Source organism: Pseudorca crassidens, chromosome 20 (genome assembly GCF_039906515.1).
Source record: "Pseudorca crassidens isolate mPseCra1 chromosome 20, mPseCra1.hap1, whole genome shotgun sequence".
Taxonomy (NCBI): domain Eukaryota; kingdom Metazoa; phylum Chordata; class Mammalia; order Artiodactyla; family Delphinidae; genus Pseudorca; species Pseudorca crassidens.
In genome coordinates this window covers 16,301,326-16,317,232 of record NC_090315.1, presented here as the reverse complement: position 1 = coordinate 16,317,232, position 15,907 = coordinate 16,301,326, and the positions used below count along the sequence as shown (strand labels likewise).

The 15,907-nt window shown below is 39.8% G+C and overlaps 2 protein-coding genes across 5 annotated transcripts in view; one reads left to right on the top strand and one right to left on the bottom strand.

Moving 5' to 3' along the window:
- The window catches only part of LOC137215245 (zinc finger protein 14 homolog), a 184,037-nt gene that overhangs the window by 149,761 nt on the left and 18,369 nt on the right, over positions 1–15,907 (top strand). Inside the window, exons 3-6 of one of the 4 annotated variants that reach the window (XM_067720214.1) lie at positions 4,273–4,357; positions 6,162–6,240; positions 7,660–7,786; positions 8,894–8,992. The exons of 1 other annotated variant lie outside the window; for it this stretch is intronic. In XM_067720214.1, the coding sequence (XP_067576315.1) occupies positions 6,211–6,240; positions 7,660–7,786; positions 8,894–8,992 (256 nt within the window). In that variant the 5' untranslated portion in view covers positions 4,273–4,357; positions 6,162–6,210. The remainder of the gene's footprint in view (positions 1–4,272; positions 4,358–6,161; positions 6,241–7,659; positions 7,787–8,893; positions 8,993–15,907) is intronic. 2 more of the 4 variants (XM_067720216.1, XM_067720215.1) reach the window with 2 other exon arrangements.
- Positions 1–15,907, bottom strand: part of ZNF382 (zinc finger protein 382) — a 254,817-nt gene that overhangs the window by 238,371 nt on the left and 539 nt on the right. The gene's annotated exons all lie outside the window — the stretch shown is intronic.

The following is a 15,907-nucleotide window of genomic DNA, read 5'->3' as shown; positions in this document are numbered from 1 at the left end:
AGTCATTTAATTCCACCTGTGAGCTGCTGCTTTCTAATAGTTTGAATGGTCTGCAGGTAAACCTCATGCAGGGAGGCTAACTGTAGAGCTTTATTTATTTTTTGTGTGTGTATGGTACGCGGGCCTCTCACTGCTGTGGCCTCTCCCGCTGCGGAGCACAGGCTCCGGACGTGAAGGCTCAGCGGCCACGGCTCACGGTCACAGCCGCTCCACGGCACGCGGGATCCTCCCGGACTGGGGCACGAACCCGTGTCCCCAGCATCGGCAGGCGGACCCCCAACCACCGCGCCACCAGGGAAGCCCAGAGCTTTATTTTAGGCTGTGATTTATTATGATTTATTTATTACAGTTTAGTTGGAATCATACACTAGGTGTTTTGATCTTTTCCACTGCCCTGAGGTCAAAAGCAGGGAAAGATAGGAGATGGTTCGATTGGTGACAGGGTCTTATGCTTTTGAAGCTTTTAGGAGTGGTAAGGTGATAGATTTTTAACAGAGAGCTCTGTGTTAACAAGACAAGGGATTACTAGTGGGAGGGAAGGGAAACATCAGTAGAAATTTGAAAATTGGTTTGAGGTTTTTGACGGCATGAGTTTGTTTCAGGCCACATATTTATGTGGTCTTATGACAGGCAGTTTAGTATAGTTGCAATATGGGTTATGGAGCCAAATTATCAGGGTGCTAATCCTAATCCTTCACCCTTAGAGCTGGGTGAAGTTGGGGCAATTTATTTCATCTCTTTGTGCCACAGTTCCTTCATCTGTAAAAAGAGGATAATAATAGAACCTACTGTGTAGGGTTGCTAAGAATAGGTGAATTAATATATGTAAGGTCCTCAGATAATGCTTGATACATAAGTACTCAGTAGATTTCGTTGATATTATTAAAGTGTGATCCATGTTTTTCCTCATCACCCAGATCCAAAAATTATGAGGATTTTGCCATGTATGCTTCATCCACATACCCTCCCTTTGTAAATTGTTGTTAATCAAGAGGAATTGCCTATCAGTCTGAAGCTCTGAAATTTATTAGCATTCTCAGGAAGAGCGGGGCTGAGAAGCTCAAACTTTTTGTGGAAGAAAAAAGAAAGCTCAGAAGAGAATTTTCTTTAATAACTGTGGGAAGAAGTATGTAGTATTCTTCATCTTCAGTGATATAGCTGACGTTTATTAAATGTTTATTTGCTACTTTAGTGTGTTATTATATGTAGTGTCTTATTTAATACTCATAACAATGCTTTGGGATAGAATCTATAGTTATCACCATTTTATATGGGAGGAATCTAAGGCTGAAAAGTTAAGTAACATATCCAAGGTAACACACTTAATAACTGTCAGAGCTGAGATTTATATCTTGGAAGTTTGACAGAAAAGCCTATGTTAGTAATTACAACAGTATACCAAATCTCATCATCACATCTACTTGAACAAATCCTTCCCACCTTACTCAGTAATCCATCATGAGGGGGGTGATATTAAGATGATGACAGCAAGCACTGTCAAGTTATGTCCAGATTATAGCTGTGAGGTCTCTGTAAAAGGAGGATTTCATACAGTAAGATTTATGCCTTACAATTTTTATTTTAATGATGTTACATGCAAGGTTAGAAAAATAGGACAAGAAGATCTAATAGCAGTTGGAGGGCTTCATAGGCATCTTAGCCCAAAGGATTGGTTCAGAAGCAAAAGAAACCCATTTGTCAGGACGCTGTGAAAGGAAGCAGCCATGAGACTGCCATCAGTGCCTAAAAGATATGAGAGACTTCGTCATCCTTTTCTAGGTAGTACTCTAACATATGGGTAAATTAAATCATGGAGTTGGTTCATGATTAAATCATGAATTAGACGCTGAAGTAAAGAAGAAGAGCCACTCAGGAAAAACAACAGCTGCTTTTAGAGTATCCTGAACTTTTTTCTTCAACAGAAGACTGGAAGAAAACTTGAATTGGGAAAGTCTTTCCCTTCTTTGGAGTATTTGCATACTTTAGGGTCACACTGTGTTTAATATGGTGGTGAGTGTTGTGAGCTACCACTGTAAACATTTTAACTGGTCCTTCTAGGCATACATGTGATTTTTTTTTTTCTGTCAAAATAGTTTAAGGCCACACATGCTGGGATTTTTTGTATTTAACATATTGGCTTTACCCATTTCATCAAAGTTAGGGCAACATCATCACTTTTTACTCTTTGCATGGTTTTCAGTGGTATAGATGCACTACAGTTTTTTTTTTTTAATTTATTTTTTTATTTTTGCTGTGTTGGGTCTTCGTTTCTGTGCGAGGGCTTTCTCTAGTTGCGGCAAGCGGGGGCCCCTCTTCATCGCGGTGCGCGGCCCTCTCACTATCGCGGCCTTAAGCACAGGCTCCAGACGCGCAGGCTCAGTAGTTGTGGCTCACGGGCCTAGTTGCTCCGCGGCACGTGGGATCCTCCCAGACCAGGGCTCGAACCCGTGTTCCCTGCATTAGCAGGCAGATTCTCAACCACTGCACCACCAGGTTAGCCCCCTGGCAGGAGTTCTTTAGACCCAACCAAGTTGTCAGTTACTTGCCACGCAGTCTTAATTTGGATGTTTGGTGGTCGTCTGGGTGGATCTTTTCAAGTCCAAAGAGATAGAGCAATAGGAGAATGAGAAAGACTGAGGGGGAAAAGCCTTGGCCTCAGTGCGCTTCTTCACGGCCAGAGAACTGGTCTCTGCCAGATCCTGCAGTCGACGTCAGCTGCCACTTAACGGGCTACTTGAATCTACGTGGCTCAGGATGAGTCCCAGCCACCCTTCAGAGGGGAGCCATAGCCCAGTAGGCGGATCAAGATTATGGCCTTTGAGGCCCTGCATTGGGTGCCAGAAAAGATGTTGCAGGAAAGAGAGTGGGGTGCGAGAGGATGGTCACATCCCAAGTCATGTCTGAGTCCCTGGGATGGCCGCCAAGTGTGTGTTCTTGGCTTTGTGCAGGCAAGAATTCAAGAGCAAGACATAGTAAAGTGAAAGAAGGTTTATTCAGGGAGATACACACTTCATAGACAGAGTGTGGGCCATCTTGGAAGGCAAGAGGCCACACTACAGTTTATTTAATCATTCCCCAGTTTAATTATTTTCAGCTTTTATTCATTATAAACCAAATCTGTTCACACATCTCTGCAAACATCTCTATGTACATGTGCAAATAGTTCCTTTAGTCCCAGAAGTGGAGTTTCTGGTTTACAGCATTATGGGGTTTAAATGCTGTTTCACACAGTTCTAAATTTGGACCAACCTAGTGTGCTGTGACCTTGCTAATATCATCAGTCTTTAGATCTTTTAGATCTCCCAATCCAGTCACTGTAAAGAGGTATGTTTTGGTTGCTTTAAACACATTTCGTTAATTAGAGTGAGGTCTAGTATCTTTTGAAAGGTTATTTCTATTTTTTAGTGAATTGCCCTTGCTCAGGTTTCTCTCAGTGAAGTAGAAATTCTACCCTTCAGAGGCAAAAACCAAAGTTGAAAGATGGCTTTTTAGTTAGAGAAATGTGGACTCAAAACAAAGCTCTGCCACTTAATAACTGAATCTGGGCAAATGATCTGACCCCTGAGCATCAGTTTTCTGAACTATGGAAAGGAGAGAGGAACTACTTTGCAGAACAATGCTGAGTGATGTACCTAAAGCAGCCATCACAAGAAATTTCTCAATGAATGTTTGTTGTTGACTAACTGCAACAATCATGAATCCTCTACTGAAAGAGGGGGTGGAAAAGGACGTCATGGTGTGAGAGGTTCTGACTGGGAAACAGAGTAGTGAGTTGTCCGGGCTGGGGAAAGACCAGTGCAGCTTTACAGTGTCAGGAGCTGCCAGGCCCGATCTGTGTGGTTTTCAGTCTTTGTGTTTAGGAGGTTCAGGCAGGATCCTGGGGCTCATAGGAGGCTCTGTGTGGATGGTGTGGCCCTTTCTCAGCCCTGAAAAAATTGTACTGGAAAGGGGAGATGCTGCTCAGGACAAGTCTGAGGAATCCAGTGTCAGGACCAGATCCACACTGCCAGATGGGGAACTGGATAGAAATCCTCCCGCTAAAGTATCTGGGCTCTGCACAAAGATCATCATTGTTTAGCTGAGTTTTGTCAGGGCTTGGATTTCTTCAGACTCCCTATACTCTCCTCCAGTTGGGTATGAGAGCAATGTGGGTATAGCAGTGAAGAGTAGTTTGGAAGCAGGAATGGAAGAGAAAAAAAGCTCATACTAACATAAGTCATTTTGGGAGCTCTGAGGCACATCTGGTTTCATGGCTGCTTTTTCTTCTTCCAGATCTGGCTTATCTGGACTCTAGTTCTCCAACAGAGAAATCTTGAAAAGGACTGACCGGTTCTTGCAGTTGGAAACAATGGCCCATGTAAGTTGGTGTTTCTTCTTCATTTTTGAAATATTGCCAATTTCTAGGCCATGTTTCAGGATAAGGAATATTATCCTGAAACTTCCTATTTAACAGAATTCCATCCAAGAACCCACTCTAGTTCCTCTCATTCCTGTCAGAGTTAGGGACAAATAGCCCAGTGTCCCCTATGTGCCCCCTTCCCTTTTTTCCACTAATGTGGACCATCTCCTATCTACAGAATCTTCTGTCAAGAGTCATCAAGGAGCAAAAGTGAAATGCCTTAAGAAGAATGTGGGTATTCTCTGCAGAATGTCCCCCCGTTAACATTTTTGATTTTAGCTTTTGATTTTAATACCTAAACTTCAGAGAAAGCATATTTCTCTGAACTACAGTGATTTGGGGCCTAGTTTTATATGGGAAAAATTGACATCCCCGATACACAATTTGACATCTTTTAAAAGTTTTTTTAACTTTGTATTGCTGTATAACGTACATAGAGAATAGTGCACAAATCAGAAGTGTGCAGCTGAATGAATTTTCATAGATTGAGTATATCTATGCTATCAGCACTCAGGTCAAGAAAGAGAATATTACTAGCATTCACGTGTCCCCCTTTCAGTCACTTTCTACCTACCCAGTCCAAATGTAACCAAATGTAATCCTGACTTTGAACACCATACAATAATGTTGCCTATTTTTAGAACTTTATGTAAGTGAAATTGTATAGTTCAATGTAACTTTTTTTAAAACAGAAAACAATGTGTAGGAAGTCTTGCTATATTCCAAATACAATTGCTGGATCATCAGAACCATCTGCAGATGTTTTGAAATGCATGCAGATATCATTAAAGGGGATGTGTATAAGTGGTACTGCTGGTGATAAGGGAGGCCTCAGAGCATCATACAGAGTGTGAGCCAGGCCTGCCATTATGTTCTCCTTGGAAGCGCATTTGCAAAGTGCACTTCACATGTAACCCCTGTTTTTGTCATTTTGTAAAATGAGTTCCTAAGAAGTTGGAAAAGTATTGAAGAAACTTGTAGAGAAAGAAGCAAAGCAAGTGAGAAAAAAAAATTTGGTAAGAGACAGTGAAAGTACTAAAGCCAGAGATATCATGTGTGCACTGACCCACGTGTACTCTAATTCTGTCCTGGGGGAAATGTGAAGCTAGTTGGAGGGTTGGAATTGATATATAATGCAGTATAATTCTTTGCTTTAAAATGATGGGAAAATAGGCACCCACACAAAATGGTGGGAAAATAGTGTTAGAATGTCTTGATTTTCAAGAATGGATTATTAATATTAAATGGGAGATCCCTGTTTTGAACACTCCTTGATGATCTTGTGGTTTGATGAAAGAGAGAATTTGGTCTTATTTGACTGCTTATAGGGAAAACTCCAAACTTCTCCACAGACCTGAATTTTTTAAGTACATAAGATGAGATTTAGTATTGGCTGGTCTTAGTCCTTGTATGCGTTGAGATCTTATGGTATGTAAGGCTTTTAGGATTGGGTGGATAAGGTAGGGAGATGATTGCGACCTTGTATTGTGAGGCCTAAAAGTTCATATGCTGCCTTGATATATTATCAGACCTAACCAAGAGTTCGCTGCTCTCCTCAGATGTGGCCCCCATGCGATGGAAAAGACTCTTTACCTGGCTAGTTTCCCTATCAGCTAGACCAGCTAAACCCCTCTTAGTCTTCAACCTAATAGGTTTCACCTCCTTGCCAGCCCACAGAATTATTCAAACAAGCTCATCACATCCTCCTGCATTGGCCAGGGACCCCTCATCCTCTTTTTACTATAAAGCCTGCCTCCCACAGATCCTGCTTGTTCACCTTATTCCTGAGTGCAACCCCTGTGTGGCCCTGCATGATGTGTGGTGTCTTCCTCTCCCGGGCTGTGAGTATATGTGACTAATAACCTGCTGTCAGTCTCATCTGTCAGGTGTCGGATATTCAGTCATCTCATACCATTTAGGGTGAGGGATCCCTCCTTCAGCAATGGGGTGAGTAGGAGGTGATTGGAACAGAACTGCAAACAGAGAGGAAGAATCATCTCCAGGAACCCCTGAGAGAAGGATAATAGGAGCAGAGTCCATCGTGTAGTTTTACAGGATGTGCTGGTTTAGAGCAGGGTTTCTCAACCTTGGAACTACACTTGACCTTTGAACAACGCAGGGATTAGGGACGCTGATCCTTTGTGCAGTTGAAAATCTGGCCCTCTGTATATGCCGTTCCTCCATATCTGGAATTCCTCATCATATGCAGTTCTGCATCCACAGATTCAACCAACCAAGAATTGCATAATACTGTAGTATTTACTATTGAAAAAAATATACATATAACTGGTACCACGCAGTTCAAATCTGTGTTGTTCAAGTTTCAACTGTATTAATATTTTGAGCCAGAGAATATTTTATTGTGGGGGATTGTCCTCTGCATTGTAGGATGTTTAACAGTATCCCTGGCCTCTACCAGTTAGACACTTCTAACACTCACACCCCTTCACCCTAGTTGTGCCTATCAAAATTGTCTCCAGACATGGCCAGATGTCTTCTGGGAAGTAAAATCACTCCTCATTGAAAACCACTGGTCCAGGGTGATACCTTTACCATTCGGTATCCTCTAACTCAGGAATGAGGAAAGATGTTCAGTGAGGGATGATGGATGATAAATAGTAAGAAGATCATCCAGATGCATAAGTAATAGATAAAGTAGAATGTGAGAGTTGAGGAAGATTTTTGAGACTGTATTGAATCCAGACATCTAAAGAGAGAGGAAAAAAAGATTGGATTTAATACATTTGAAATGTGGACTGCCATGTAGCAAATTTTTAAAAATTTACTAAAGAATTGGTCGTAACAGGGAAGATGCTTATAATAAAATGTGACTTTATGGTGAACTTGAGTCTATTTTCTTAGAGATTTCATAGTACATTTCATTTTTATCAATGTTTTTTCATGATCAGTAAAGGGGAAAGAAGGTAGAAGACCTCATATTTCATAAGAATTTGTGGTGGAGATACAGCTTGCAGAGGGTTTGTGTGCACTGTTTCATTTAATTGGAACTTCTTTTGGTTATTTTATTCCTTTCCAGATATTTTTGGGTAAAAATTTAATCTTATTTGCACTCACAGGACTGTTCAAGGCATGTAGCACTATGCTTCAGTGGTACTAATTTTCTTACTGTCCTTACACATGTCATAAATTTGCTTGCTGTGTACTCCCTCCCTCTCTGCAATGCAATCATTGATCCCTCTTTCCATTTAAAAAATATTTCATTTATTTTCACAAGTTATCCATGAGTTTTATTTTTTCAGGGTTCAGTGACATTCAGAGATGTGGCCATAGACTTCTCACAGGAAGAATGGGAATTCCTGGACTCAGCTCAGAGGGACTTATATAGGGATGTCATGTGGGAGAATTATAGCAACTTCATCTCACTAGGTAAGGCTATTTATCCCCAATTATACTGGCTTTCTCTTCTGTCAATATCAGGACTATGTTTTGAGAAACTAGATAAAATTTTTCTCTCTGTTCCAAAGGAATGGTTCAAGCTTTTTTAGGTTGGAAGTAGGCCCCTCCTTTTAACACTTCATCACTCTCAGGTTCAGCAGGCTAGGTCCTTCAGACTTTCCAGGCTCTGTTGTTTCCATGTTTCCTTAGTATTCAAGGGGCTGGGTTTGAATTCTGGGTTTTTTACAACAGACGCATTCTCCAAGAAACCAGGCTCGGAATTGATGTAGATGCTTAACCCTCCTTTATAATCCACCTGCAAAGAGAATACCTAGACTCAGGGATTCTGAGTCTCTTTAAAAATCAGAGGAGCCTGTAGAACTTACATAGTATGAGGTGGATCCACAAAGTTCATCTAAAACTCAAGTAAGTGCATTCTGTTTCCTATAACAGACATATTCAGTTCTACTTGCTTTGTCGTAGAAAGTTAAAGTCTAAGAACTTTGCATTCAACATTAAATGAATATCTTAATAAGAATCTGAGGATGTCTGAGGAAGCTTCTTATCCTCTCAGCAAATTGATAACAATAAAAGTTAATAGCTAGTATACACACATATTATGTGTATATATACATATAACTGCATATACTTACTTACTATTCTGAGCATTGTATGTTATTAATTAATCCTCACAACAACTCTATGAGAAATATGCTATTATTATCCTTATTTCAGATGAGAAAATTTAGGCACAAAATGTTAATAATTTGCAGAGGTAACATAGCAACAAAGGCAGGATATGAACCCATGCAGTCTGGATCCATATTCTGTGTTTTCAACTATTACAAAAGACTGCCTCTCAACAGAGCTTGTATGAGGTATGAGTTTAAATTGTTTTAAGGCCTGTTCTTACGCATCTGGTGTCTACTCCTTGTGGTCCTGAGGTTACCCTAGTATGAGTGTTCTTCAACTACCTGGCATTTCTTTGCTCTTAGGCTTTATAAAGTACCATTTTGATCTATCGTTTATTATAAATTTAACCAAATCTGAACCTAAGGACTTTGGGGCTTATAATTTCATGTCACATTATCTTTTAAGCAGGACCTTCCATTTCTAAACCAGATGTGACTACCTTATTGGATGAAGGGAAGGAGCCCTGGATGGTTGTAAGGGAAGGGACAAGAAGACATCACCCTGGTGAGTGAGGGCTTAGCAGGCATGGGGAAGTCATTACTGTATGTAATAGCCAGGTATGTTAGAGTAGAGACATACCCTCGAGATGTTACACATCTCTCTTCAAAAGCACATAGCCTGTGGAGAAAAGGCCTGAGACCTAGGAAGCAAATTAAAATCTTTAACCTTTGGGCTAGCAAATTAATCTTTAATCTTTGGGCTAGCAAAGGAACTTCCTACTGGCCTCGATTACAACTCTCTGTTTCTTGTCTCATGTTTCTCTCCCACTTCAAAGAGAGAAACTGTTCTCAGTAGAAGGAAAAAAATGATAATAAATATGAGTTAAAATCAACAAAATAGAAAAAGAAAAAAAGTGAAAATTAATAAAGCTTAGAGTTGATTTCTTGAAAAGATCAACAAAATTGATAAACACCAGCTTGACTAATCAAGAAAGAAAGAGAGGCAATATAAATTACTAATACCAGGAATGAAAGAGAGGTTTTCACTTCACATTTTTACAGCCATTAAAAAAATAAGAGAGGCTTCCCTGATAGCACAGTGGTTGAGAGTCCGCCTGCCGATGCAGGGGACACGGGTTCGTGCCCCAGTCCTGGAGATGCCACGGAGCTGCTGGGCCTGTGAGCCATGGCCACTGAGCCTGCGCATCCGGACCCTGTGCTCTGCAACGGGAGAGGCCACAACAGTGAGAGGCCCGTGTACTGCAAAAAAAAAAAAAAAAAAAAAAAAGAGGATACCATGAATAACTTTATGTCAGTAAATTTGACAAATTTAATGAAATGGAAAAAATCCGTGAAAAATATAGCTTACCAGACCTGACACAAGAGAAAAAAGAAAATATGAATAACTTCATATCTGCTGAAATAATTGAATCCATTATCAGAAGTCTTTCCAGAAAGAAAATGCTAGGCCCAAATGGTTTCACTGGTGAATTCTATTAAATATTTAAGGAAGAAATATTACAGTATTACACAATTTCCTTCAGAAAAAGAAAGAACTCCTTCCAATTCATTTTATGAGACTACTATAACTCTTTTACTAAGTTCATGAAGGATATAAGTCTATAATTTTTTTTTCCCTTTGGTAATTTCTATCCTTTGTGAATATAGATGTAAAATGTTTAAAAAATATCAGGAAAAAAAAAAATCAGGAAATTAAATCCAGCAATATATAAAAATGATGACCAAGTAGGGTTTATCCCAGGAAAACCCTATCTTGGTTTAACATTAAAAAATTAATCAGTGTAATTTAACATATTAACAGAAATGTGAGAAACCATGTGATCATCTCCATAGATGTAAAAATAGCATATGACAAAATTCAACATCCATTCATAATAAAAATTCTCAGGAAACTAGAAACTGAGGGGAGCTTCCTCAATCTGATAAGGGACATCTGCTGAAAAAATACTACATCATAAACTTCATCATACTTGATTGAAGAGTTTCCCCCAAGATTGTGAGCAAGGCAAGGATGCCCAGTCTCCCCAATTCTACTTAACATTGTATTGAAGGTTCTAGCGTTGCAATAAAGCAAGAAAAAGAGATAAGAGATATTGTAAAGATCAGAAATGAAGAAGTAAAACTATTTGGAGATGGCATAATTATATACTTAGAAAATTGTAAGGAATCAAAATAACAGATACCCAAAGCAATACTTGAAGATCACAGTAAGATCACAGGATACAAGGTTGAGCTACAAAAATCAATTGTGTTATTATAAACTAAGAGTGAAAAAAATTAGAAAATTAAAGTCAATTAAGAAAACTTAAAGTCAATTAAGTCAATTTACAGTAGTGTCAAAAAAACAAAATACTAAGGAATAAATTTGACAAAATGTGTAAAACCTCTATAATAAAAATGATGGAACATTGCTAAGAGAAATAAAAGAAGACCTAATGAATAGAAAGATACCATTTTTGGGATGGGGACTCGGTATTGTAAAAATGTCTATTGTATAGATTCAACACAATTCCAGTCATAATCCTAGGAACCTTTTTTTTTTTTTTGTAGACATTAACAAGCTGATTCTAAAATTTATATGGAAAAGCAGTGGACTTAGCATGTCTAAAACAATCTTGAAAAAGGAAGAGCATATTATAGAACTTAGACTACATGACTTCAAGATACTTCAAGATATATTATAAAACTCTAATAATCAAGACATTATGGTGTTGGCTAAGGATCAACAAACAGAACAGAGACCCTAGATGTAGACCTCACATGCGCTTAAAGGGTCATTTACTTATTGACAAAGGCATCAAAGCATTCTAGTGGAGAAAGGAAAGACTTCAACAACTGATGCTGGAATAGCTGGAAAAAAATCTTGAACTCTGTCTCATTCCAAAATTAATTTGAGATGTATTTTAAACATAAATATAAAAACTAAACATTAAAAATCTTAAAAGCCAAATATAAAAGCTAAGTATAAAAAATAAAATGAAAATTTAAGAACTAAGTATACATTTTATATATAAGAAATATAAAGCTTTTAGAGGAAAACATAGGGGAATGACTTGGTAGTAGGCAAAGGTTTCTTAGGAGAAAGCAATAACCATAAAAATTAAAAATTGATGTCACAATTTATCTAAATTAAAAACTTTGTCTCATCAAAATATACTAATAAAAAAATGAATAGGTGAGTCACAGACTGAGAGAAAATAGTAGTAAAACAAAGGACCAGTATCCAGCCTCTACACTACAACTCAACAGTATAATGATGAACAACCCAATTAAAAAATGGGTAAAAGGTACATCCATACCATGGAATAATACTCACCAACAAAAAGGAATACATTATTAATACACACAACGACTTGGATGAACCTCAAGGAAATTATGCTGAGTGAGAAAAACCAATCACAGAAGGTTATATACTGTATGACTCTAATTGTCTAATATTTATGAAATAATAAAATTATAGAGATGGGAAATGGATTAGTGGTTGCCAGGGGTTAGGAACATAGGGAGGGGAGGAGATGGTTGGGCTATAAAGGAATAACACAAGGGAGTCTTGTGGTTATGATATAGTTGAGTATGTTCATTGTGGTAGTGGTTATGTAAGGCTATACATGTGATAAAATTGCATGGAACTATATACATACACATACGCGATGGCATGTATAACTGGTGAAATCTAAGTAAGCCCTATGGATTATACCAAGGGTAATTTCTTGGTTTGAATATTGTACTATAGTTTGTAAGATGTTAACATTGAAAGGGGCTGGGTGAAGCCTGCATGAGACTTTCCTGTACATTTCTTTGCAACCTCCTGTGAATCTACAGCTATTTCAAAATAAAAAGTAAATAAAAATGTCCTGTTGGGAGTGATAGGTAAAAGATTTGACAAAGAGAGGAGCTACTCTTTTTTCTTGATCAATGACTACAATTCATCTATATCTAAATCTGTATTAGGCAGCTCAGGCTGCCATAAAAAAATACCATGGACTGAGTGACTTAGACAACAGAAATGTATTTCCTCCTAATTCTGGTCGCTAGAAGTCTGAGATTAACATTTTGTGCCTGATGAGGGCTCTCTTCCTGGCTTGCAGATGGCCCTGTTCTCACACTGTCCTCACATGGTGAAGAGAGAGAGCACAATCTCTCTCTTCCTCCTGTAAGACCACCAGTCCTATCCTATTCTACCCACCAGTCCTGTGAATTAGGACTCCATCCTTATTACTTCATTTAACCTTAATTGCCTCCTAAAAGCACTTTCTCCAAATACAGTCACATTGGGTGTCATGGCTTAAATGTATAATTTTGGAGGGACACAATTTGGTCCATAGCAATATCTATATGGGATCAAGTTTCTTTCCAGTCTGACTAATATATATGTATTTGCTTGCCTAAAAATATGTTGGTTCATTTATTCGGCAAATACTTGTGTGCCCAGTCTGAACCAAGCACTGTCCTAGACACCAGTAGGACAATTGTGAGCAAGAGTGGTAGTTCCCAGCAGTCTTGCTGTTTACATTTTAATAGGAGAAAGGACATTAAGTAAACAAGTAAATGAATAAACAATATTATATACTGACAAGTGTTATTAAGAAAAGTGAGAAGAAGAGGGATAGAAATTGGCAGGTGTAAACAGGTTTGTTTTAGGGTGGTTGGGGCTTTTTGAGAAGGTGATATTCGAGTGGAAACATGAAAAAAGAGCTCAAACCATATGAATATCTAAAGCAAGAAGCAAGAGCAGTCCTAATGGAACAGTAAATGCAGAGGTCTTGGGTCGGAGGAAAAAAGGCTTTGATGTTTGAGGAACAGCAAGAAGACCAGGATGATTACTCAAAAGGTAAGTGAAAAGTAGAGTTGACAAGATGAAGTCAGTAAGTTAGGCAAGGGCTAAATCTTGTAAACGTTTGTATGTCATAGGGGAAGGCATGTGACTTTATTTTTATTTTTTGCCCTGTTGCACCCCTTGCCAGATCTCAGTTCCCCAACCAGGGATTGAACCCGGGCCACAGCAGTGAAAGCCTGAAATCCTAACCCCTAGGCCACCAGGGAACTCCTGGCATGTGATTTTGAAGTGTGATAGAAAGACATTGGAGGTTTCTGAGCAGGGGAATGACATGAGCTGGTTTATTTTATAATTATCACTCTATGGAGAATAGATCGAATGGGGGCAAAATGGATAGTAGGAAGACCAATTAGGAGGCTATTTCATTTGTCCCAGTGGAATATGGTAGTGGTTTTTAATTAATTAATTAATTTATATTTATGGCTGCATTGGGTCTTTGTTGTTGCATGTGGGCTTTCTCTAGTTGCAGCGAGTGGGGGCTACTCCTTGTTGCGGTGCACAGGCTTCTCATTGCAGTGGCCTCTCCTGTTGTGAAGCATGGGCTCCAGGCACGGGGGCTTCAGTAGTTGTGGCACGAGGGCTCAGTAGAAGTGGCTCGTAGGCTTTAGAGCGCAGGCTCAGTAGTTGTGACCCATGGGCTTAGTTGCTCCGTGGCATGTGGGATCTTCCCAGACCAGGGCTCGAACCCGTGTCCCCTGCATTGGCAGGTGGATTCTTAACCACTGTGCCACCAGGGAAGTCCCTGATAATGTTTTTGATTTGAATGGTACTGGTGGAATGACAGATATTAGGTTCATGGTGGGTTTGTCCAGAAGATACTGGGCTGCTCCTGTCTGGATCCTCTCCTCTTCTCACTGGAACTCCCGAACAACCTATACAAGGCTGCCCCCACAAGTGGATGTCCTCTTTACCCAGATTGGACTCCTCACACAGCCTCCTCCCCCCTATGTAGATAAGGAGCATCTTTGTCTTTTAATTGGTATATTTTATCCATCTACATTTAAGTAATTTTCTTATATATTTGGGCTTAAATCTACTGTCTTCCTAGTTTTTTCTGTTTATTCAACATGTCCTTTCTTCCTTTTTTCCATCTCCTGCCTATTTTTGGATTAATCAAGTATTTTTCTTTTTTTTTTTTTGCGGTATGCGGGCCTCTCACTGTTGTGGCCTCTCCCATTGCAGAGCACAGGCTCCGGACGCGCAGGCTCAGTGGCCATGGCTCACGGGCCCAGCCGCTCCGCAGCATGTGGGATCTTCCCAGACCGGGGCACAAACCCGTGTCCCCTGCATCAGCAGGCGGGCTCTCAACCACTGCGCCACCAGGGAAGCCCTGTTAAAGCTATCTGTTAAAATTTTTTTTTTTTAATCTTTAGGCTCTGTTGTCAGGCAAAGGGATTTTTAAAAGAAAATTTTTTTTTTTTGGCTGCTCTGTGCAGCTTAGGGATCTTAGTTCCCTAACCAGGGATTGAACCTGCACCCTTGGCAGTGAAAGCATGGAGTCCTAACCACTGGACTGCCAGGGAATTCCCATAAAGCTATCTGTTAAATTTTTAATTTTACTTATTGTAATTTTAAGTTATAAAAATTCTATTTGGATATTTTTAATGAATTCTACCTCTGGTTAAATTCTCCATCTTCTATCTGTTTTCTTGGAATTTTTGAAAAATATTATTTATTTGGTTGTGTGGGGCCTTGGTTGTGGCAGGTGGGCTCCTTAGTTGTGGCTCGTGGGCTCCTTAGTTGCAGCATGTGGGCTCCTTAGTTGCGGCAGGCGGGCTCCTTAGTTGCAGCTCCAGGGCTCCTTAGTTGTGGCTCTAGGGCTCCTTACTTGCGGCTCCCCAGCTCCTTAGTTGTGGCATGTGGGCTCCTTAGTTGTGGCTCACCAGCTCATTAGTTGTGGCACACAGGCTCCTCAGTTTGGCATGTGAACTCTTAGTTGTGGCATGCATGTGGGATCTAGTTCCCTGGCTGGGGATTGAACCCAGGCCCCCTGCATTGGGAGTGCGGAGTCTTAGCCACTGTGCCACCAGGGAAGCCCCTGTTTTTTTGGAATATTAATCACAGTTTTGTAATAGCTTGGGTCTGTTTCTGTTGTCTGCTTAACCTCTTGGTTTTTTAGTCATTTTTCTCCAGTCTTTTATACCTGATTATTTATGGTCAAATTCTGGACATTGTGTTTGAAAATTTTTAGAGGCTCTGAAAGTTTCTGAACAATATGTTGTCTTTCTTCAGAGATGATTTAATTTGCCTCTGGTAGGCATACAGAGCATGGGCTGATCAACTTCATCCATTTAAGAATAGTCTGTTTACTGCCTGTTTGTAGCTCTTCTGGGGTCTCAGCTGAAAGTCTGGGATGATTATTAGGAAACTTCCTCTTTAGAGGGATCTGGACTCCAATTTCTGTCTCCCTAGCACTTTGAGACTGCCAAAATCTCTACTTGGACTTTTAGCCTTTTAGAAGTTACTTTCTGCTTAACTTCATGGCCTTGATTGATGCTCAGTTTGAGGGTCAGCAAATACCTCAGGGGAAATTCCATGCAGAGTGTTGGCTGAATTCAACATGTTTGCTTTCTCTCCAGGACGTTGGCTGTCCAGTCCTGGCTGCTTTGGTTGTTCATTAGT